Below are 25187 nucleotides of genomic sequence, written 5' to 3'. Positions count from 1 at the left end.
CAGACAAATAGACAGACAGGCAAGTATATTAAACTTAATACATCCCTGTTTTAGGTACGTTAAATTCATTACGACTTTTTTGGGGTCAATTGTAAAAAAATATTTAAAAAAAAAATTGCAATTAACGATTATACAACAAACTTGGTTTTTCCCATAAAACTACTAACTCAGGGTAGCAACTTAATATCAACCTTATATCTAAGAGCTTAAGGTTGAAAATCACTATCACAATTTAGTGAGCCTTCTGTTCTATTTGCCCATTTATCATAAACACACAACGATAAGTGCTGAAGCTGGTAAATATTTGTCTGTCTGTAATCTGTAGTCCATATTCGCATTCCTTAACTTGTTCTATAGAAAGAAGATAGTAGGTGTACTTCCGCTTTATATTGCGTACCCGTATTTTCGACTCGTAAGAAATTCGTGAATTCAATCCAAGTTTTTAGTCGGTATGATACCGGCCTACCTGATCGTTCTTACGTGTCACCGTGTGTTACGAGCCCAAACCAACTATTGGCCAACTAAAAGTTTGTAGTGTGCGCGCGCTCTTATGATGCGTCTTCGTTCCTGTCAGAATTTTATGATCATTAGTTTGAATATATCCAGACAGGGAGAGGTAATTTTGATTGTCAGCATCATCTCCCCAGCCTTTTCCTTACTATGTTGGGGTCGGCTTCCAGTCTCACGGATGCAGCTGGGTACCAGAGTTTTACATGGATCCTGCTGTCTTCTGTACAAGTTCCAAGAATGTTATAAAGCCGTTTTGGCTTTACATTACTTCACGAACCTTTAAATCATGCCCAAGTATTTCTGACTGCATTAAACATGTGAAAGTGACAGTGAAAACGTCGTTTAAGTGCCAACTTAAATTAAGTGAGGGGGATACGTGTATACCTACGTGAAGGGCAAAATAAGTCGGTAAATACCTAAACAGTTTGTTTTTTTTATTACTTGTGCTAAAATTAATATAGATTGGATGTAACCTTTGATCTTGTCTCAATCATTGTTTTGTATTAATTATTATTTCTAAATAGCTATGGATCTTCGATGACTAGTACCTAAATTCATAACTGCTTAATAGTTAGAGTATTTTGTACATCTACTGACAAATTATTTGACATAAAAAATACGCCATTTTGGCGGAAATCTTTGAACTAATTTGTTTTTTGTTTTTTCTAGTTACATATTTCATATCCTTCCCCTTAGTTACTCCTGCCAGATTATTTATAGATGAAAGGTTAAATAGGAAAAATGTAATATTTCTCCATAACTCCCAGTAGGCCTGCCTATCACGCTGACCTATGTCTCACCTCTGACGTAAGTCTTTGTCATCAAAAACTGTCATTTGTTTTGGATGACAGTTTTCCTGTAAGAAGTATTTTACTAGCATTCACCCGCGGTTCCGTCCGAATCCCCAGAGAACTAGGTAGTTCTCGTACCAAGATAGGGATTAAAAGTCGTATGCTGCCCTACCAATTTTCAGCCAAATCGGTTATTCCTACTAAAAGATGACGTGAACAATAAGTGATCCGACGGAACTACCTACATAGACTACATACCTAGCGTGGTATCCAGATAAAAAGAAGCCTATAGCCTTCCTCGATACATAGACTATCTAACACTGAAAGATTTTTTCAAATCAGCTTTGTGGTTCCTTAGAGAGATAAAGTAACTCTTCAGCTATATTCGTATCTAAAGTCTCTAGATTTTTTGCTAAAACAACACGTTTTTTATCGTAACATGTGTATAAACAAGGATAACAAAATAGGTCACAATTCACCACAGTTAAATTATTATTATATTATATTTATAGTAATACTCCCGCTATGAGTCTTGTTTCTATTTATATTTAAGTAGGCACATTAGACGCACTATATCCGGACTTAGAACATCTGGCTGCTTGAATCTTTTATATAATAATATTATAAAGCTGAATAGTTTGTTTGTTTGCTTAAACGTGATAATCTCAAGAACTACTGGTCCGATTTGAAAAAATATTTCAGTGTTAGATACCCAATTTATCGAGGAAGGCTAAAGGCTACTCTTTATCCTGTGTCGTGGAGAAGTTCCCAAGGGACGCTGGTCAAACGGCAGTTGCTTAGGCTCTAGGAGTCTTCAGTTTAGGCTAATTGTGTATCGTGTTTTAATTAAATCGGTTCAGTAGTTTTGGTTCAAAATCAAAAATTAAGACCTTTTGATTTTGATTATTCTCTCCTTCATGTTATGTTTGTGACTTTACAAAATAAACGGAAAAAACATAAGTAAAATGACCAATTCATAAAAAAAAGCGGAAAAAATAAAGGCAAATAAAATGGGCGCCTATTCTCGCCGCAGTAATTTCATTACGCTTTTCTCAGCCAAGAAATAATGTTATTTATCACTTATACACAAGATAAGGTTACAATTATTATTATGTTATATTATCAGATAGTAAATACACTTGATAAATATTTGATTAAGTCTGCCCGAGTGCGGGTACAAATACACTAGAGGACAATAAATTTGGGTCAATTACAAGTCTAGATGTTTTCAGAAATATTTATGTTTGTCTGGTAAAATGAAAGTGTTTATTTTATGTGTTGTTTATTTTTTACACACGTCAAAAGTAAGAATATTTTTTTTTATTATTAGGTATTTGTGGGATAGAGGCAGAAGGATGGTGATGATGATGATTTATCACATAATGTGTATCAGTGAAATACTTCTTGTATCAGGATAAAAAAAAATATTGGTACGTAAAGCGAATAATAGACGGATCGCAATGTGTCTACCCCACCCAGTTCCTAAATTATCTTAACGTCATTTCTCATTTAAATCACTTCATCTTACAAAGACAATTACATCAGTAGTATAAATACCTACCATATATTTCAGGAGAAGGTGGGGTCTTCTGACCTGTAGGCCAAGCACGAATATCTAACGTATTCGTATCGACAATGTATCGAGGCCTCGATTCGAAAACGGAGTCTGTCGATAGTAGGCAGCACGAACCACATTCGAAGCACTATCGAACACTCGATTCGAATTCTAATGTGACGTCATGCAAATGTAAATAGGGACGCGCCATAGTGAGCAAAATGAACGAATGTTGAATGAATCGTGCGTTCGAAAACTAACTCTAGTTATTAATATTTTTTTCACCTTTGATTAAACGTTTTATTATTATTAAATTATAATAAAAACTGAATGTTATATAAAGAAGAGACCCAAAGTTAATTATTAGACATTATAAAATGGCATTATCTTTAGCAATATAACATAGTTACGGAGATTTTTTTTTTTTAAATGACGTGTACCGAACGCACCCACTTGACATCCGACGCGCGTAATGGCGCCAAATTTGTTTATGTTTTGCTAGACAACAAAAGTATTTCTGTTTTTTTTTTGGTACAAAGTGCTTTTAATATAATAAATAATTATGCGAACCAGTCAGACGCAGTATGAAATGATGGTGGAATTCATGGAAGCGTGAGTAAACAGTTTTAATAAGTTTGAGTGGCATAAACTTTAGTGTGAAGTATTTTAAGTGCAATGCTATTTCTATTCCAGAAACGGAGATTTGTCAAAACCTTCAGGCGGCCCACGAGGTCGCAATTTCATAAATATGAAATGGAAGGAGTTGTCAAATCAATTAAATAGTGAAGGCACAGGCGAATCAAGGTCTGAGGAGAAATGGCGCAAGGTATGTTAACTCAAGTGACGCTATTTTTTTTTGTTGTTGGGGCACTTGAATAAAGTCACTCTTAAGTGTCTGCTTTAATTAGTTAGGTATCCAATATTTTTGTGTGAAGTAAGTTTGTTTGGAATTCCTGCTTAAATTATTGTTTTTTAATTCAAGGTGTGGAGCGATTACAAAAATAATTGCAAGAAGAAGTGTGCCAAAATTAATAGGGCTGCTAGTGGCACTGGTGGAGGGCCAGCACTTCAATTATCCTTGACTGATTTAGAAAACCGAGTCATGCAGATAATTGGAGTGCAGGCAGCTACTGGCTTGGTGGTGGAAGAAGCAGGGTTTCAACGGGTTAGCTACTTACTTACCTATTTTTAAAATTGTTTTTTTTCTTTATTAACTAGTAATTATTATTTTTTAATTTCAGGAAGCTGCTGAAATTTCTCAACCATCAGAGATGAGAGTTCCTGATGCACATGTGGATGACTATGAAATAGGTAAATATGAATTTTACTTTTATAATAATTAATCAATTTATGTAAATATGTTTAATGTGGTTACAAATATTTGCTATGTATGTTTATGCATCCATAAATTAGGTACATAAGTCGTGGTGGCCTAGTGGGCAAAGAACCGACCTCTCGAGTATGAGGGCGCGGGTTCGATCCCAGGTCAGGCAAGTACCAATGCAACTTTTCTAAGTTTGTATGTACTTTCTAAGTATATCTTAGACAAAAAAGACTGTGTTTCGGATAGCACGTTAAACTGTAGGTCCCGGCTGTCATTGAACATCCTTGGCAGTCGTTACGGGTAGTCAGAAGCCAGTAAGTCTGACACCAGTCTAAACCAAGGGGTATCGGGTTGCCCGGGTAACTGGGTTGAGGAGGTCAGATAGGCAGTCGCTTCTTGTAAAGCACTGGTACTCAGCTGAATCCGGTTAGACTGGAAGCCGACCCCAACATAGTTTGGGAAAAGGCTCGGAGGATGATGATGAGGATGGATGTATGTTTATGCATCCATAAATTAGGTACATAAAAGCATCATAATGTTTGTTCAATGTCAAGTCTTGAAAAAAAAATATTTATACATAAATCCCAATAAATTTATACATAAAATATTTAGACATAAATATCACATTACACAGTAAATGTTTTTTCTATGAGAACTCAAGTTTCTGCTAATAAGAAAAAGGCCTAGTCAAATTAACATTAATAAAATGTTTTACAGATTGGAATATTCCGGGCACAAGTAGTCAGCCAACAGTGGCTCCCCCTAGACCGCCGAGTCCACGAGATGAAACCCCTGTTCTCCCATCCACTGAGGCACATCCTCCATCTCCTCAAATACATGAAGAGGAGATGTGGAAACCACCACCACAAAAAAAAGCCAAACAACATATAGGAAAAATGTTTTTAGAAGCAGATAGAAAGGCAAAGGAGTATGCTAGAGAGCGTGATAGGGCCTATGAAGAATTAGAGAAAGAGCGGTTGCGGATTAGGACAGAAGAATTGAGAGTTAGAGAATTAGAGGTGAAAGAAAGGGTGAGACAAAGAGATGATGAATTGAGAGTGAGAGAATTAGAGATGCATGAAAGGGTGAGACAAAGAGATGATGAATTGCGATTACAGGCTAAATGGTTGGACTTTATGAAAGAGGCTATGGAAGTTTTTGTAAGGTGTATGGAAAAAAAAACTTAGATTAAGGTTATTTTTTAATTGTTATAAAAATGCAATTTTTAAAATTATTAATAAAGAATTAAAGTTATGAGTGTAATCTATTAATTCTATCTACTAAAATATTCCTCATCGCCCTTCCCCTAATTAAGTCATCTCCTCCATTTTCCTGAAAAAGATGGTCAGAAAAAGATAAAGATATGTTTTGGAGTTCTTCTGGTTCCGGTTCGGGTACGTTAAATTTTAGGGCTAAATTATGCAACACACTGCACGCAGTAATGATTTTTGCACATTTCTCCGGTCCATAGTGGAGTGTGCGATCTTTACATAAGCAACGCCATCGGTTTTTTAATCGGCCAAAAGTATTTTCTATAGCCACCCTCGTCTTTCCATGGACTGCTGTGTATTTGTATGCTGGAGTCCCTTCAGTAGCATCCGGAATTGGTGTCATTAACCAGGGGCGTTGTGGATAGCCGGAATCACCTGTAAATATTCAAAACTTTAATTTTTAAATATTCAATCTTTTTTTATTTTCAATTATCTTGTAAACTAGCTGACCTAGCAAACTTTGTGTTCCCATATTTTTTACCCGATTTTTTTAATTATTTTAGTTTAGTAAAAATCGTGTTCCTGACTAAAACGAACACAACAAAGAATTATCCAATTTACAGTATAGTCGTTTGAAAATTATACGTCTACATTAGATTACAATTACAAATATATTCGGCAAATCAATTTTATTATTTATGTAGATGGATGAATTTACTTGATTGTTACTAACCTAATAACCATACATGTTCATTATTTCGATGTAACTCCTGCATGTAGTTATTAGCTAGGCTATTTTCCCATATGAAAGCGTCGTGGGTGGCTCCTCCATATTTTGCATTCACATTTAGAATTCGGCCGTCACTATCACATATCTAAAATAAAGATAAAACCATTAGTAGGTACACTGGTGTACCATAGTAAAGTGGTACATACATAATGCTAGTATGTTATTAGTAGTGCTCAATCGCATACATAGTTACAAAAAACGAAATGCTTACCATTTGTACATTTAATGAATGAAAATGTTTTCTACAATAAAATAAATGTTCAATTTCTTTCCTGGGTGTAAAATATGGAAATGGCATCCATCAATGCATCCTATAACTCCAGGAAAACCGTACTTCGCAAAAAGCTGTAAGACAAAAATAAATATATTTTAATAGGCAATCATATGTTAGTATTAGAAATTAATGTTAAAAGTATACAATAACACTATGTTTTAAACGTACTTCTACAAAAAATACTTAGATACATTTCCCTCATAGATACCTATCACAATGTTCATACTAACTTGCTTTTACTAGGTCTCTTTCAGCTCGAGTACTGGGAATCTTATAAAGGTGTTAAGGATTGCAGGAGTTACAAGAGCATCAGTGACTTCCTTCACACATTTGCTCACTGTTGTTTGGCCCAAATATTTAGCCATTCCCACTATTCGCTGATATGAACCATTGGCATAAAAAGATAATGCACAAAGAACCTGAAACATAAAATATTTACTTATTTGATTTTAAGGATGTAACAATTTACTATTAGCTTTATAGATACCTATTTTGTCATATTAAATAAGTTGCAGTTCGGTATACACTTCCATTTCAATACTGAAATACAAGTAGAAGATATTGAATAGGTATAATTATGTAGAATCTAAGTGGTTAGGTACCTACCTTAAGTTCTAGACTAATTCTAGAACTCGATGTTAATGATGTTTTATGTTTAAGTTGCTCACAGAGGAACTTAAAAGCTTCTTTATTTAGGCGATATCTATTTTTAAATTCGGTTTCATTTATGTCCAGTGGGTTAATTCTATTCCTAAGTTTTGCTCTGCGCGTAATTTCTCTACAATGATTAAAAATAAACATATAATTAACTCAATTTTTTTCAAACACATTAATTCAATAGGTACGCAAATAAATAAAATATGATTTAATTACTTACCTTGTTTCTCGTGATTGATATCCATAATTTTCTATTAAATTTGCCGCCAAAAAATAATATGCGGTACTACGTTCATACAGTGGCGGTCTTTGCATTTTAAATTATATTGAAGCTATTACTAATTGTTCCAATAACTTAACAATAATTTTAAAACACTTTTATTCACAAAACTAACTCTAAACAAAACATAAACACGGTTAAAACTATATGTTTACACTTCTCGAAACCTTTCTCACCGACTATTTTCAAGTGAATAATGTTTCGACCATACTCGATAGCCAGCCTTCGAGAGTTTACGTTACCGTACGTCAAAAGAATGTTCGTGCTGCCAAAAATCTCACAATTGTTTATAAGTATCGAGTTTCGTTTACCATCTCGTTTCGATTTCGATACGACAGCGCGCCAAAATCATTCGTGCTGCCATGTTTTGTTTCCTTTTACGCCCGATAGGGGCGCTGTACAATTTTCATACAAATGTTACTCGATTTCGATACGAATAACTTTTCGCAAATATTCGTGCTTGGGCTACTGATTAGAAAAAGCAAATTCATACTTATGACGATTAGCCGAATGTGATAGATAAAATTATTATCTAACCCATAAAAAAACGAAGAAAGATTATGAATTTGTTCAACTATTTAAAATTACCTAGGTACCTATCTATTTAAAAAATTCTAAGTAAGTAATACCTATCTACCAATACGTTTTTAGGCTTGGCTTCTTATAACATCACTGTATGTATTTTTCCTCATAATTCTTGAGGTAGGTAGGTATATACTGGATTTGCCAACGAGATGCCATTGAATTTTGTCAAAAGTGTCCTACCTATAAAATTATTTTCAATTTCACTCAAATCAGTTTTAGTTAAACCATCTTGATGTAGGTAAATCTGGTAAGACCTATCGCTTTCTGTTATGTACCAAATTGTCTATAATTGATAGTTTTATTTATTAATCTACAAGGGTTTTAATCAATATGGCACCTACCCACGCTAATCTTAACCGATTACCTATTTTCGTAATTGCAGTAATAAATATACAAACACAAGGTGTGGTTAACGATACTAGGTATCTGTATCAAAGATTAATAGGTATCTGTGCTAAGTTACAGTGGCAATTGATAACTATAAAAATAACTAGAGTAATAACTCCAATTATGCTTAGAACAAAATTACAAATCCCTTATTAAAATCAACTCAAAGATAAATACCTATAATGAGACAGAAAGTCTAGTAGTTCGTAATATTGAAATAGTTAAAGATAAACCCAAACTTAGTTTTGCTAAGTTTCTTTCACTCAGACAAAGTTTGGCAATCAAGATGAGTTCAACTTCAACCGTAATGCCAAAATTAAGCTAACAATCCAACAAATTAATTAATTTAACGTGCCCTGGGAACACAAACAAAGTAACGAATTATACAGAGAACAGTGCAGACATTAATTAATTTAACCCACCTTTAGATAATCATCTACTAAATATTACGCTAAAACTACATAAGAATATAAACATTAACACAAATGACGGTAATGATGATGGTTCTAGAAACGACAGGTAAATAATTTATGTATTTGAAGGACAAAGCAATAAATAACGAGGGTGAGACATCACGACATGCACAATGAATCACTAAATAATAATGATACAACAACTTGCAATCATAACAAAACAGGCAAACGAACAAAACACACGAACTTTTGAAGAATTCTCAAGACAAACAAAAATAAAAGTTTGGTTGGAACAGACGCAAAACTAACATCATAAATAACAGAATTCCAACAACAAACAAGATATTCATGTAATCTAAAATAGAATCCGTGAAAATAATATTAACGAGCCGATACAAACAATGCACGCAATCAGACATGAAATTGCAAACCAAATACCTTCCCACGGTTGACCGGACGAAAAACCGGTTGTTGCATACAGAAAGGAAATCATTCTTGTACGTTCCTTACTAGTAATTATTAAAAACTACAGAGAACTGGTTGACATACCTTCGACACAGATATCCGATAAACAAGAACTAACACAACACTAAATAAAAACACACATATTTTTAAACTTCACTGCCAAAGATTAAATATGTGAGTCGACTATTGGTAGTCACTTTCGTTTTGATGGTATCGCACACGCGGTCGCCGGCTTTAGGCGAAAATTTTCGCACACGTTCACTCTTCACCAAGTCCCGAGCGACACTGACTTTGCTGTTGTGAATGTGAGCGGGCCCATTCTCGAATACTACGCTACGGCCATTCAGGTATGTGAACAACCTCTGAGAAGAGATCATAACAATGAAAAACAAACTGTACTGCATTGAGAATAAAGGTAAAATTCATGTAAAGGCGTGGCAGTGATAAGGCTGCGTCGATATCAGAGCTGCGTCTAGGATTCCAAACAGAGAGAGACGGGTAACAAGCGTGGTGAAGAGAGAAAAGGAGAGGAATATTTCGAAATTAAGATGATTGGAGCGTGAAATTTTTATATTCAGTTTGCAGCAAAAGCGCAGCATCAGAACAATACTGAGTACTGAAGACTGCAAGGTTTCTTTGTCTCATAGTTTATTTAACGATAGAAAGAGACCACGTTATTATTCATTGTTTCTAAGCGGCTTTCTGAGCTCCTGTTCGTGGTCTCCATTATTCCCCAAGGAATGAAAATATGCAATTGTTCGAGACTTTTTTAAAGATCTATCAATTCTTTGCAAGCCAATTTGTATTTAAAAAAACTATCTGAGGATTATACTGTGTTGAAATCAGGAATATCTCTGACGTAGGTAGTTCTAACAAATAAATCCAGTTAGTCTGTTTGTCACCATTGACGTACATTACCTAATTTAATTAAGTCCAAAATTTATGAGCAGCTACTACTAGTAATTTTCTTGGCATCATCGCAATGCGGAAGATGTTAAAAAATCAAAAAGTTCCTAGTGAAGTAATTGCTCCATATTTCAAATTAAGTACAAATCTGGGATGCATTGAATTTCCTAGTGTTTTAATGATATACTGACGTTCTTCTACTTTATATTCTGCAGATATATGACTACTATCTTTTGTTTTATTTTAACAATCTTCTTAGAAACTGTTTCTTGCTAGACCCTAAAAAATTATGTATGTATTTTTATTGTCCGTTAGTTACAGACTCAGGACTTTGCAGATGGAATTTCAAGTAAGTATTTCTTTAATAAATTACTCTAATATCTGTCAAAGTTTTAAATAGATGTTCAAAACCTCCATGGTGCATTGTACTTTTCAATATAGTCGTACGTTGAACCTCCTTTTAAATAAACTCTAAAAGCTAAGACGATATTGTTTTCTTTGTCAAACAAGTCAATACTTGTCCAACTGATATTCGTTTCATCTAAATAAAAATTCTCAGTTCCCACAATTACATCTCTTAATAGGGTCTTTTGTAAATTTTTTATAGCCCTTTTGGGAGCGTTAAGAATAACAGAACAGGTACCTGTTATGGGAAGATCCTAAAATGAAAGCAAAAAAAATTGTGGAGTGCATGCGCCTTGCATTTCGCGCCCATTTTTTGTACAAGAAGTGTAAAGCTGAGCTTCATTTGATGTTAGTGATATTTAATTTAAATATTTGAGAAAGAATACCGCAAAATGCAAACTAAAGAAAATGTTATAGTTATGCAAGAAACTGATCAAATCAGAAAGCTCTAAACACCATGATGATTATAGAAACTCGCGCGTATTCCGAACACTTATTTTCGAATAGCCTTATAAGTATGGCAATAAGGTCCATTTTAGTCTTCAAAAAATATTTGCTGCTATAAGGTGGCTACTGCAGACGATAATATTATTAGTTATTTAAACAGTGTTGTGTGGGAAGAATTCTCTGCGCATGAGTCATGATCAGATGATAGGTACAGAAATAGAAACGAATTTATGTGTAGACCAAGAGGTATGGTATGAGTGCTGCAAAGTTAATGACATTAATATGAACCTTCTAAACGTTTGGCAGACAGTGGATGGGTGTGTCATAACGAGTTCCTCCATATTTCGGATGGGACTTTTAGTTTTGGTCTCGGCTATCTTTCTAAAATACAGAACTCAGAAGTTTGACCGATGGTTTTATCAAGAGACCGGTTACTGGGTTGAGGCAGAAAGATAGCCAGTCGCTCTATTAATACACACTTCATCCTTTTAGCCTAGAAGCCAACCCCAACATAGCTGCGATAGATCGTAAATGAAAGCTTTCTTAAAAGTACCAAACTAGCAAAATGTAAATGAAGTAACTAAAATTACCCCTATTATAAAAACATGCGTGATACACCATGAATTGATGGCAAAAAGGTAAATGTTTGATGATGGCGCGTTCATTCATTATCGGATATTTGTTCAGCCAGGACGACTATGTACATAATCACCAGATTTGTTTATTATGGAACCCGTGACACGCGGCATTTCAAAGAAGACTGTTGGCCATGATTAGGGCTCGTTTATTTTAGTAATTAACCCTTGTATACAACATGAAATGAGGAAAAAGGTGACACATTGCGGAAAAGGTGTGGTGGAGGACAAAGATAGGAAAAAGTTGGAGCTTGGAGATAGATTGTGAGAAAATATGTACTATGCGTAATACATGCGATTTTTTTTTTCAGATACTTATATACACGGAGGACTTCATGGATTCTGGTTATTGGTATGGATATACGGATCCGGGAACGGGTAACCATTTATGTCATAATAACGAGTTCTTCGAATTTTGGAAGGCTTTCTGGCTTTCATTTGTAGTTAAAAGCCAGAATTCCGACAACTAGTCTCGTGTCAAAGGGTATTTATTATTTGTCGCTCCATATAAAATACTGGTGTCTACCTACTCAGCTGCATCCACTTGCGCTGGAAGCCAACCTCAACATAGAAAGGGACTAGGCAGATGAGATTACACGAAGTTATTCCTAAGATAAATCACTGGGTAACAGCTAGTTTTAAATATCAAAGAAATGAAAGCTAACCAGCAACAAAACATTATCCAACACGAACCTACCATGACCTCTTCAAAATAAGTTTTAAACCAATTGACACTCGTGGCCAAACAATTACCACATTATATAGATATGTTTACAAGAATTCCTGTACACTTTGTACTTTTAGAAGTTTCAATATCTACAGCAAACAATCGGTCTGTCGGTCCCTCTATAACAATTATGTGTAATTGAGACAATTGTTAAATGGCCAACACATTGTTTAAGAACTTACAGTGCTAAGATTAGATGATAGAGTAGTTTGAAATAAAGTATTTAACCCTTTGAATTTATGGGCTTCCATGAATGGGTCATGCGCAAATCTATGATTCATATTTATGGAACTGGGTTTCATTCATCGTGGCAATACTAGCGACCCGTCTTGGCTTCGCAGAGTTACAAATTACATATATAAACCTGCTTCTTGAATCACTACATCATCTAATAAATAAACCCACATCAAGATCGTTTCATAGTTTTAAAGGCTTAAGCATAATATTTGAAATTGCACATGGGAGGGAAATATTACAAAAAGAATCAATCCAAAAGATCCCAAAAACAAAGTTAGATATCAACCAAATCAAGTTACTTCAAAAGCCTCACAACTCCTGCACAATTCCCGTTCCCCCAGTCACATTGGACAAAATGCAAACCCAGTTAGGATTTAAGCTTTTGATGTGAAAGCCACCTGCAATCCGAACACTTGCAAAGCGTCAATTGCAACCTTTGTGTACCACTGATTCAGGAAACAGGTACGAACATGCATGAACATGTTTAGCCGTGACAGGGGTGCACGCATGCATACACGTCCACGTTTTAAGCCCTTTCCTATATTCGGTCTATCCCTTTTTTTGTTTACTGGAGATAGGATTGATATCAGTTTTTTGCCATCTCTCACTGTGGGCATTGTGGTACATTGTAGAGGATGATTACTTAGAATAGTTTTCATTACATTGGAGGCTTGATTTTGACTTCGAAGACAAATGTTGCTGAGAGAGAATAACATTTAGCTGTAGGTAACTAAAAGTATTAATGTGGCTGTAAGAGATATTTATTTCTCTTTTATAATAAAACATTAAATTACCCCTCTCGCTGTGCGTTAGCAGCGGTGAGGAAGTGTCAGACTCTTACTGACTAAAATCTATCATGTTCCTTCTTAAGCCCTTTATGTACCAAGGCCGCGGTAACTCTTTCGAACAATCCCGCAGCTCTGGCAGGAATGTGACTTCACTTTAAAGTTCTATCTCTATTTGCAAAACCATAGATAGATTTAATATTGGGAGCGGCTGTTAGTATGCAATGCGTGATTGCGCGTCCTGTGGTTGGCGTTTTGCTGTCCATACAAAAGGATTTCTTTTGAATGGTGTTTCGATTTTTTGTTTGAATTTTTAGGGATTTTCGTGTTGGTATTTTTTTGTGTAGTATGTGTGTGTTTGTGTTTTGGTAGCTTAAATAAATAACTGTGTAAGTAAAAATACCTCGTTACATATATTTTTTAGATGTCTTGAAATGGGTTAAATTCGGTAAGTACTCATATTGTCTAGAGCCTGAGAAATGACATACAGTTTTGTCTAGCTGCGGGAAGTAGTTCCCTCTAGTAGTCGTAACTAATAATAATTGTAGGAAGAAAGAGGCATTATTTTAGTATTCTTTTAAACAGCCTTTTTAACCCTAAAAATAAACAATTTACTAAGCAACCGTAATAACTTAAAAGAAACTTTGAACAACTTTCGTTCCCGAAGTTGCAGTTAATTACAAAGTATAAAGCTTCAGGAAATAGCAATAACTCACTTTATTATAGACATAAATCAACTTTTATGTTTTAAGGAAAATATTTCAGATTCTTTGAGGAAATATTCTAAAGATGTGGATAATTTAAAGCTTGGTGCCAATTATTTCAAAAAGCCTTTGCAAGATTCTAAAATATTTATCAAAAATAATATTAAAACGAAACTGAACGATTTTCAAAGAGACCTATTTCTCATAATTAATCACGTCTTTTGGGATCCGGATAAAATGTAGCTTCCTCGATAAGTAGACCGCTGCAGTAATTAGCATAGGTCATTAGTTCCTGAGATTAGTCTGTTGCAAAAAAAAAAAATATTTAGCTTAATAAAAAAACCTAAGAAAACGTGCATTCACTGTCCGTCATTAAAATATTTGCTGAAATAATTTGCTAAGTTAAGAGCCGTAATTTTGTATAATTAAAGTAAAACACCAGTGATTTTGAAACATTGAATGCCTCTTTCAGTTTCTGAGTCGGCCATTAACGAAAGAGCGATTCGTTAATTTGTCCGAAAACTCGAAACAAATTAGGGGCTGTTAAAATAACTATTCATTTAATTTTAAATGTACGACAAAAGGCGTTATAAGTGGTTTTAAAATATGTTAATTATTCGTATTAAAAATAATGAACGGATTTTAGCATAGCTGATGACATGGAAAAAAAAATACACCAATTTACAAAAATCAGACAATACTATTCTATAGTCAGATCTATGAAAATTTGACCACCAAAAAATATTTAATTTAATACAGCAGCATAACAATTTAGAGTTAAACCGTTAAACTCTTTTTTTAAGAGAGTGTCTTTGAAGTATCTTTCCGTATCTTCTTCGTAAGACTTACACTCCTCGGGAAGCGGGAAAAGTTATGTAAAAACCTCTAACAAATGTCTAATTAAAAAAAAACCTGATTAAATTAAAAAAAGTTCCATAAAAAGAGTTTCTACTCTTAAATTATATATTTAAAAAGTTCCATGAAACTATTTTCTACTCTGAAACAAATATTTACGAACAACTCCATATTACAACTCCTAATTAATGTTTCACAAAACTAGTTTCATCGAGCCCTCATGTTAGCAGTTTTCCAATCAGCCTAGCCGTTTGGTCAACAGTTGCATGTAAACAAGAGATTTAATTAAAATCACCCGCCTACCCTGTCTAACTATGGATATGGGCCAAAGGTTATTGATGCCATTCTGAAATGAGTTATTTTTAACCAACTTTCGAAAAAGGATGTTCTCAATTTGACCTGTGTATGTTTGTGTGCGGTTATCTTACTTTTAGCGAAACCAATTTTGGTGCAGTTTTTGTCAGACTTTGGAGAAGAAATAGGCTGTATATTTTACACAGATTTTTTTTTTTCAAATTAAACCAGTAAGTACTAGTTTCTGATGATCAGTGCGTTCAGACAAACCAATTCTTCAGCTTTTTACCTAATCTATACATATAATAAAATGATAGGAAAGTCAAAACTGTACATTTAATATTTTTTTGAAAGAATAGGTACTTGAGGGGTGATCCATAATCGATTCTGAACCCAAATATGTAGTTTTTAGAATTTTTGTCCGTATGTCTGTTTGTCTGTATGTTTGTCCCGGATAAACTCAAAAAGTACTGCATGGATTTAAATCAAATTTTGCATGACTATTACCTGAGGGCCGGTTCAACACATAGGCTATATATTATCACGCTATCACTTACGGGGTTTAAGCAATGAATGATTAAATAAACATAATTGGAAATTCTATATTGCTCACGCAGACGAAGTAGCGGGCAATAGCTGGTATATTATACATATTGTGAAAAATATTGCAAGTTCTTTATTACAAACAAATAAAACAAAAACAATAGATAGCTAATTATTTGTATTTTGTATACTCAGTAAAATGTATACCTACTTAGCAAAAGTAGGTGTTCTCACCCAAAACGTTTAAGAAGAAAATAAAATAAATACCTACCTAATACCCACTCATGTCTTCTATTCACATATTTAAGTACTAGAAAATCTCAGTAAAGCTCAGGTAAATGTGTATGAAGCTAGTTTATTAAAACTCCAGCTAATATTTTTATCTAAAAGGCTTTTGAAAGCATACTCAAAGAGATTTCTATACTTTGCGTAGTTAAGGGAACTATTAGGGTCAGTTCAGACAGACTGGCTCGGAGAGCAACGGCGTGCATTTTTCTTTTCACACAGACCGGAATCGGTTCCGATCGGCTGCTGGAGATGCAATCGGCGCCAAACGTGTGCAAGACAGAGAAAAACTATGTGATCGGAGCCGGTCGGAACACCGAGCGCCTTCGTGCACTGCTTACACAATTACAAAAGCAGTGAACATGCAAAAATTAAGCTTACTTCAAATAGGTACTAAGTACCCGATTTTCAACGTGTTAAGAATTTGCTTTCCTCTCCGAGCCGGTCTGTCTGAACTGACCCTTAATTGAAAGTTTCACTCAAAAAGGTTTTAATTCTCAGTCTTGAAAGAGGTTTTGCATTTTATCTCATCGTTAATTTTGCTTTGTAACTACTGCATCGTCTTTTTGGTTTATAAACTATGGAAAGTCTTTTTAATTTTATTGTTCAAACTCCTTTGTGAAACCTTTTTTTAATTTTATAGTTTTCTTCTTTAATGTTTTTTCTATGTGTCAATGACATGCCTACACTTTTACAAGATTTTTTTAGTCCAAGAATGGTACCTACGGAAGTAGGTATCCATTTATCTATATTGCGTTGTTCTTATGTTGAAGATGTTACACTTACATCACTCGAGTCAGAACCAAAAAAAATAATGTAAGTAAAACTTAACCTATAAATAGGCTACCTTATAATCGGTATGGAAAGCAGTTCTCTTGAAAAAATATAGATAAAGTTTTATTAACATTAGATACAATTAGAGAAGTCCAGATGCCAGCAGGTCAACCTACCCAAATCTGTCAAATTTTAGCAATCAAATATTAACCTTTGACTATTGTGATAAGGTCGAAAATCTATTGAAGAGGATTTGTCAGATTAAGGTAGGTTGCTGTGCAGCCTGTAGGTCTAGCTAATTCTTGCTTGACGTATCATTCGTTTGGAACACCACATCTTTCGTATGCTCCTCGTTAATCTTCTGGTCTCCAGAAGTCCTCCTTCCGCGATACAGTGGCTCCTTGTTTGGGAAGTAAGGGACGATGGATATCTTTGGCGGAAAGGTCTTGTCCTTCAATGTGACTATGTCGATCACTACTCCTGAATCTGTCAGGTGAAGTTTACAAACTGTAAAAAAGAATTATAAAGGTATATCGGGTGTTTCGTACCTAATCACATGAAATTAATATTGGCTAATATATGTCGATTAACACAAAGAAAAACATTAAATTCATAAAAATAAAAATAGATTTTTTGGAAAAAGTAAATATAATAAAAATGTGTGAAAATTAAAACACCATATAAGAGTCAGTCAATATACAAACAACTGAAATTTTCCTTTGAATTCATACGGCTGTCAACTGGTCAAAACATTCGATTTATCTCTGCTTTACACATGATGTTGTAAATTATGAAAACGGAAAATGACTCCTGTGGCTAAACCACTGAATCGATTAGGTTATTTTTTTACAATTCGCCATAGAATATCATGAAGTATATGTGATAGGATTTAATGTGATTAGGTACGACACACTCTGTATACGTTTTGAATGCTAGCTACCGACTGCACTTCTGACTGCTCTACATGAAAACAATCGGTATAGATCTAAGGGCGACTGCACGTGCTGCTGCCGCTTCGATCCAAAACGGTTTCATGTAAATACATACAAACCATTAGTTCAGCTGCGACCGATTTAATGCAGTCGGCAGCTTTAGTGTTTTGTTTTCTTGTTGTCTGCGGAAATCGTAGTGCTGAATAGTACTTCATCGTCATCAGTCTTTATTCCCACTACAGAGTTCATACACAGAACGAGCGTTAATCACCACGCTTGCTCAAGGCGAGTCACCATACCCCTTTTTGATTTTTAATTGTATCAGACTCTTAATGACTAAAACCCACCATGTTCTTTCTTGAGCCTTGTGTACCGAGGCTGCGGTAAATCTTTCGAACAATCCCGTAGCCCTAGCAGATCACCATTCCCCTACCCTTAACCTAAATTATTATTAGGGATCGTCTATTTGCCTATCAAACAAGAAGTGTTTCTTTGTCCGTCCTCTTCTTCTATACTTGTCCTAGTTACCCTCTTATTATTATTTTAGCATATTAAGCGACTTTAAGAAAATCAATCCTTCACAAAATAAATAAAATAACAAATAACTTACTCGTTAAAAATAATAGTAAAATGTTTGCCATAGTTGTGAACATTTTAGAGCCAATTGTAAAACATCTTTGATAACCGAAATTGAATGATTGATTGGCTTGGTATCGAGAAGTTTATGACATTTCAAATAACACGTACAATAACGTAATAACTAAGAGTAGGCACACACTGCAAACTTTTAGTCGGCCGATAGTTTGTTTCATCAGAACGACTTGACTTGACTGGCAAGCGCGGCTGCCACCACTAGACCAACGTGTATATACTCCCTTATGTACTTGCCCCATAAACTCCCTTATGTACTTACCCCATATACTTCCTTATTTACTTAACCCATATACTTCCTTATGTACTTACTCCATATAATCCCTTATGTACTGTTCTCATATACTCCCTTATGTACTGTCCTCATATACTAACTTATGTACTGTCCTCATATACCCCCTTATATACTTTCCCTATAGACTCCTATTTCCCTATATACTTACCCCGTATAATCCCTTATGTACTTACCCCATATACAACCTTATATACTCTAAAAAGTGATACATACATTATTTCGGACTTTTGTTGAAAGCAAATTACATTTATTTTAATTTATTGGGGAAGGAATCTTGCAACATAGGTATTAGGTGAAATAGAGAAGGTATATACGCATATAATTTTGTTTATTTACATGTTATGTATTTTAGTTATGTCAGAAAGTATGACAACAAGTCAGAAGGGAAGACAGCCTAAATCTAGCCTGGTATAATGTTAAGCTTCACATGTCGAGGTCATTATTTGGATGAATGTCCATAAGATTAGGTAAGTTCTCGTGATCTATAAACATTGTTGATGGCAAAGTTAAACTGCAAACGTGGCGTTCACGGTCTCGCTCTTATTTTAAACTGGTTTTTGGATTCATCTTGCAAACCAAACACCATATTTTTAACTATTGGGATGATCTGGGATAAAAATATTTGCGCACCCATTCCAAAATCCTTTCTCAATTCGCCCTTTGGCTTATGTAGTGGAACACGATAATCATAATAAAAGTAACTGTCGTACCATTTGTAGTAGTTCTCAGGGTCTCTGGAATTTGATCCGTAGTGATGTGGTCCTTTGTGATATGGTCCATGGTAACCTGGTCTGGGATGTGGTCCGTAGTGATGTGGTCCGTTGTAACCTGGTCTGTGATTTGGTCCGTAGTAAGGTGGTCCGTTGTAACCTGGTCTGTGATTTGGTCCGTAGTAAGGTGGTCCGTTGTAACCTGGTCTGTGATTTGGTCCGTAGTAAGGTGGTCCGTAGTGATGTGTTCCGTTGTAACCTGGTCTGTGATTTGGTCCGTAGTAAGGTGGTCCGTAGTGATGTGGTCCGTTGTAACCTGGTCTGTGATTTGGTCCGTAATAAGGTGGTCCGCTGTAACCTGGTCTGGGATGTGGTCCATAGTGATGTGTGTTGTAACCTGGTGTGTTATATGGTCCAAACCGTCTTTCCGGACCTTGCGGATATCTAACTGTAGTCAAAGTGTATACTCGTCTATGTCTTGTCTTATTCTTCTTCGGAACCGCAGCTTCTAAGGAAATTTGAAGCAAGCACGCTATAAAAAAACAGGGAATCCATCACTTATATTATATTACATCACTTACATTTTCGACGAATAAAATCTTAGACGACTTACAAATAAAAATAATCGACTTCAGATGCTTAAGTTCTTGAAGGTAAAGCTATATGATATATATTTATGTTTGTTTGTATGTATACTGGGTGTGATATCATCTATTGTAGGTTATACTTACGACTATAATACGAAATAATAATAATACGTCTAAGGCCGATTTCGGCCACGGCGGCTGTACTCATGTATGAAGATGCGCAGGACATTTACACTCACTATTCCTTTACTCTCATAGCCTGATGGGAAAGTAACCCGACACGACCCGAGAGAGATCAGGCACAGGACCGACATTAACATGCTCTCCGATGCAAGGGTAAATCAGTCAGCATTTTCCAGATTACGGGCTGCTTTGTGAAAGTTTACGAAACCCACTAACTAACCACTTACAAAAGATTACGACCCGACCCGGGAATTGAACCCAAGACCTTAGTAGTCATAGCAGTCGCGCTTGCGACCACTAGACCAACGAAGCTTTTCCGACTATAAAGAAGGGATGGAAGGAATGCGATAAAGAATGTTGCATCGAAGAGCGCGTCAAGCTGTAGTTGGTTCTGCGCCTGAAATCACTCTCTCTCTGGTCATGTTGGATTGCCATCACAAACCGATTGGCTATCATCAGTTTGTGACAGAACAGAGTGGCTCCCTTTATCTACGCTTATAGAATTGTGTGTTGCTGATGTTTAATTTACAAAATCTACGTACCACTCAACTGTCATTAAACCTCTTTTTCAGTCGTTAGGGGTAGTCAGAAGCTAAATACTCTAACAACGAGTCTTACCAAGGGGTATTAGGTTGCCCGGGTAACTGGGTTGAGGAGGTCAGATAGGCCGTCGCTCCTTGTAAAACACTCAGCTCTGGTTAGACTGGAGGCCGACCCCAATATAGGTGGGGAAAAGTCTCGGGAGATGATACGTACCTCCCAAAAAAAATAAAATTAGAAAAATACTGTACGCCATGCTGCATTTCGAAAATAGGTAAACGATTGTTAAGATTGAAACAGAGTCGTCCGTAGTTTTATGTGCACTTATTTATTTTTACAGGTTTTTCATCGGCCAATAAAAATCATGTGGAAATTATACCGGTGTTACAAACTATTCTATACTGTTTTATTTGTGACTCTAAACACACTTACAGCAGTAGAAAAACTCACGTGCTGTCATATAATGTAACTATAACTTTATTCAATTTTCGTCAACAATCTTTTTTCACGTTTCAGAAATATTTCTAATATAAAAACCACACTTGAGATGATGCATCCAAAAATCCAAGCATAGAACACTCCTGCAAACTGTTTTAAAGTTATCGAACATCCAGCTTGACAGCTGTAGCTACTTGATATCATATTAGTGTTCGCACTCTTTGCTTTAGCCACTACAGAAATACCAATAGCCTCCGTAAATAATCTCCTAGTGATACCAGCTTCAAACAACCTCTGCATAACCTTTTGAAACTTCTCCACAAGCGGACTATCTTTCCTAATTATCATTTCATTGTACACAGTCAATATATTCTCTGTTGCTCGCAGAATCCTAGCTTCATCGTTCACAGCCGTCGCCGCTTGGAAATTGTAAAAGAAACCTTGTAATATAACTGTGAGCCCATTATAGAGTAAGGTTTTCTCTGAACAGTCGAGAAACGATACGCAATCGGCCGATTTGTTTGCGAATCGAGTATACCGTTCATCACTTATAAAGTATTTAGTGATATCCTTTAAGTAGGCAGTTCTTCCTGACTCCATGACGTCACTGTTTGTTTTAAAAGTATGAGGCGGTGCGGTTATCGTGAGGAATGCATAAAACTGCATGCTTACGTACGCAGATAGATAGATACACATGATCAAGTACATTAAAGTTAAAAACTTCTGCTTTCGTGATCTTGGGTCTTGCAAAGACGATGCGCCAACGAGTGCACCCCAGCAATATAGCAATGTTTTCATCAATGACACTGCTTCCCCATCAAACAGACGTATAAGGCACCATATAATTGAATAACTTATGTAGAATATCATAAAGATGTAGATATCATTCAATTTGTGCATTAAATTTTGCCATGATCTGTCTTCTCTTTCGACGTAGTACACCCAAAATATGCCCTGGCTGACGTATATTCCTGAATACTCAACTATGTCGCCATATATTCTGTATATGCCACCGGCGCACGCATCCAGGCTTCCATTTATGACAAAAGGTATAAACTCTACATCTGAATAAGGATTTTCTTCTGTTTTAAAAATATAATAAATCTCTAAAGTAGCGTTAAAATATTCATTGATAATTTTCATGATTTCAAAATCGGATCCTTTAATATCATCAACACGGTCATACAGCTTAAGTTTTTCTTTGTTTTTCATAGTGGAAAAAGGAAACAGCGTAGACATGCCTACCTTAAATGGACATTTATTTAAATTGCCAGGGTTTTTGATCGGAAATATGTCATCATTGTCAAGAGTACCATTGATACAAGTATTTATGTGTTTTGGTTGATCGACAACTTCTTTACAAGTGTTGCCATCTATTTTTGGAAATATAGTGAACATTTGATTTATGTCTGCTTCATTACTACGAAAAATGAATGTGACAGCATCATGGCTTATTGATTCTCCAATTTCTTGAAGGTTTTCAAAACATTTGTCTTTTGTTGAATCAGATATTGTTATAAGAAATCTCATGGCCCTATCAACTTTGTTGAAATCGATTTTGTTAATATCATCACATGTTTCAATAAACGCAATGGTTAAAGAGTTAATATACAGTTCATGGTTGCCTTCATTGTCGATTTCTTCGACTATTATTTGGGGTATGTTAAATAGCGTGAGCTTATCTATGAGTTCATTTATAAATTCATTTTCTTTTATGTTGTTTTGTGCTTGTTCAAGTATTGCTACTGTTGGCATAAAAAATAATTGCTTATCGCTTATAGATATTATACAATCAGTAATAGAGTTAAATTCACTTGCATTTTTTTCATTGTTTTTTGGTAATAATTTCATAGTATCTGTTTTTCCATGAACACTGTTTACAATTATTAATGTAGAATAAACAAGGTACTTCCACATACTTCAGTAATTAGTTGGAAACTTTAACTCGCTGTTTAACAAGAACTCGTTTCAACTGTGGTTTATGAAACTGTTCCTTTGTATTTATATTTTCTTGGAGAAGTGCGTTATTATAATGGTGATAGAAATGTTACGTATCAAACAATATGTCATTGTCTGTACGTTTAGTATTATTTATTTTGAATTTTATTCAGATTTGCCATTACTGTACTTAATTGTGTCCATATAATCTATTAATTTTCCTTTTTTACTCTATTTTAATTTGAGGAGGCTACTTTTCGCAAGCAGGTAAAAAAAATTGAAATTTTTCTAATGGATTAGCTATATTAGTCCCAACTTTGCGATAAACTGACAAGTTTATAATATTAATTTATTGTTATAACGGCATCAAAGTTGTATTAAATTAGTTTAAATAGGTATTAAGTATAATAGTTTTCAACTATAAAACACGCTTTTCAAATATTACTGTTAGTCAAACTCCAATTTCGTGTGACGTTCACCAAATTATTTTCTATATAACAAATACCTAGGCAAATACAAATGTTTTTGTAGTTCAGAATAATAATAATAGTATCTCAGTTACGCTTTTATCTTTACACGTTTTAACTTTCAGAGCTTCGTATGTAATTATTTTGATTGTCTTTTGAACTTACACGGATCTTACATTGTGATAAAAATAATACATTTTCGGAACAAAATAAACCTGCTTTTGTCTTGTTTTCTTTGTTGAATGTGTTATTATTTAACTGTATAAGTAGTAGTATGCTTAATAATAACATGGTAGGAAATCTACTCATACCTACAGGGTGGTCGAAGAGTACGGTATGAAAACCTATGTATGATGTTTCTGTTTGACGTAAACTTTAAAGTGTGTATCAAAAAAAAATGGACATTTGATTATCGGGAAGATTATTTTCAACATCTGCAATAGTAGCCTCCTGCCTGTGTGTAGTCGGCCGTAGTTTGTTCAATCTCAATAAATCAGTATGAAAATGAATGTAGTTCTCACATAATAACGAACAGGTATTTGGCCGGTGTCAGACCTACTGAAAACTGATAGGAATCACGATTTAAAAAAAATGCCCACCATCGGGTCAACTGTAGGCGACAGTTTAGTTTGCAGTTTGCGGGTACTCCATGAATTAGAAGTACATTTTCAATTTCTTAGAATTATATCATACAACCTGTAGCCTCCCCATAGAATTTAGGTAAATAACCCTTCTTGGAAGTCGGGTAAACACAAAATTAATCTTGCAAAACCGTTTGGTAAACTCTGAATTCGTTTAAATTCTGAAAACGAGCGAAGTACCTTATTTACTGATATTAAAATATGTAGTATTACTACTACTACACTAATTGGTTGGTACTAATGTACATTTGTAACAAAAAAATCTAATCAAATTGTCCCAACATTATTCCAATGAATCAATCAGATAGGGACAGAGAAATAATTTACTTTTTCGTTCAAAAATGTAAGCCGATCTGAATTCATCTCCGATTTTAATGAATATTTCTACTTCATTGCTTTCACAGTGATCTTAAGAGGTTAATTAAAAAGTTACTGGTCCTATTCGACCGTTGAATATTAAATCTTTTTATTCGCGAACTTTTAGGCTTTGGACAATAACATCTTTTTAATTTCAAAGTCAGATGAAACGGAACTTTTTTGATGATTTGAAAATGGAATTGTGTTTCGATTGTTTTTTCTTTGTAGTCGTAAACTTGCCAGTATTATACAGGTATAAGCTATCTTTGACTTGACTTTGACATTGGAAACATTAATTTCTACTCTTCCAAAACTGTTCACTACCGAATGCAAAATAACAGGTTCAAATCCAGACCCTAAGACCCATTTTCACCGACGGCATAAACGTCAGTATTTTTCGTGAAATTCGTATGAAACAGTTGTTTTGTGAAAATGGTTTTGTGAGTCAGTGAACTTAGCCCTAAAAATGGCAAATTAATTTCAAAATACATACAAACACACAATAACAGACACCCTATACATACACATACGTAGTTAGAGAAACATAATTCTCACTCGTGTTACAAGTATATTAGCTACATAGGCAGCCTCCTGGGACGGTCGTGTTTC

At 34.9% G+C, this 25187-nt stretch overlaps 4 protein-coding genes and 1 pseudogene across 7 annotated transcripts in view; 1 reads left to right on the top strand and 4 right to left on the bottom strand.

Moving 5' to 3' along the window:
* Positions 1-9562, bottom strand: part of LOC110383355 (rho-related GTP-binding protein RhoE) — a 142339-nt gene extending 132777 nt beyond the window's left edge. Inside the window, exon 1 of one of the 3 annotated variants that reach the window (XM_064039066.1) lies at positions 9327-9562. The gene's annotated coding sequence lies outside the window, so the exon portion shown is untranslated. The remainder of the gene's footprint in view (positions 1-9326) is intronic. The other 2 variants (XM_064039065.1, XM_064039064.1) reach the window with 2 other exon arrangements.
* Positions 2887-5434, top strand: LOC135118118 (uncharacterized). 2 transcript variants are annotated; one of them, XM_064039243.1, is made up of 5 exons: positions 2887-3682; positions 3839-4021; positions 4098-4167; positions 4898-5199; positions 5254-5434. In XM_064039243.1, the coding sequence occupies exons 1-5, from the start codon at positions 3605-3607 to the stop codon at positions 5365-5367; spliced, it is 747 nt and encodes a 248-aa protein (XP_063895313.1). In that variant the 5' UTR covers positions 2887-3604; the 3' UTR covers positions 5368-5434. The 2 variants fall into 2 exon arrangements, with proteins under 2 accessions (XP_063895313.1, XP_063895312.1); XM_064039242.1 differs by having other exon boundaries at positions 4898-5434.
* LOC135118119 (putative nuclease HARBI1) lies at positions 5369-7859 on the bottom strand (annotated as a pseudogene).
* Positions 9563-19034: 9472 nt separating the features above from the next.
* LOC110380080 (uncharacterized) lies at positions 19035-21054 on the bottom strand. The gene is made up of 2 exons (XM_049848790.2): positions 20954-21054; positions 19035-19959 (listed from the first exon to the last, which is right to left on the bottom strand). Exons 1-2 carry the CDS (start codon positions 20991-20993, stop codon positions 19244-19246), a joined length of 756 nt encoding a protein of 251 aa, XP_049704747.2. The 5' UTR covers positions 20994-21054; the 3' UTR covers positions 19035-19243.
* Positions 21055-21214: 160 nt separating this feature from the next.
* On the bottom strand, positions 21215-22930 carry LOC135118133 (uncharacterized). Its single transcript, XM_064039276.1, has one exon. It carries the CDS (start codon positions 22928-22930, stop codon positions 21215-21217), a length of 1716 nt encoding a protein of 571 aa, XP_063895346.1.
* Between the last annotated feature and the right edge of the window lie 2257 nt (positions 22931-25187).

Source organism: Helicoverpa armigera, chromosome 18 (assembly GCF_030705265.1).
Source record: "Helicoverpa armigera isolate CAAS_96S chromosome 18, ASM3070526v1, whole genome shotgun sequence".
NCBI classification, from domain to species: domain Eukaryota; kingdom Metazoa; phylum Arthropoda; class Insecta; order Lepidoptera; family Noctuidae; genus Helicoverpa; species Helicoverpa armigera.
Note: the sequence above shows the minus strand (reverse complement) of the source record. Positions and strands in the feature narration are given on the sequence as shown.

Coding starts and splice junctions, on each gene's coding strand:
- LOC110380080 (XM_049848790.2), bottom strand. CDS start 20,993: ATGGCGTACAGTATTTTTCTAATTTTATTTTTTTTGGGAG. Junction 19,960..20,953: donor AATTTTATTTTTTTTGGGAG/GTACGTATCATC, acceptor GTTTTTTTATAG/CGTGCTTGCTTCAAATTTCC.
- LOC135118118 (XM_064039242.1), top strand. CDS start 3,605: ATGAAATGGAAGGAGTTGTCAAATCAATTAAATAGTGAAGGCACAGGC. Junction 3,683..3,838: donor CTGAGGAGAAATGGCGCAAG/GTATGTTAACTC, acceptor TTTTAATTCAAG/GTGTGGAGCGATTACAAAAA. Junction 4,022..4,097: donor AAGAAGCAGGGTTTCAACGG/GTTAGCTACTTA, acceptor TTTTAATTTCAG/GAAGCTGCTGAAATTTCTCA.
- LOC135118133 (XM_064039276.1), bottom strand. CDS start 22,930: ATGCCAACAGTAGCAATACTTGAACAAGCACAAAACAACATAAAAGAA.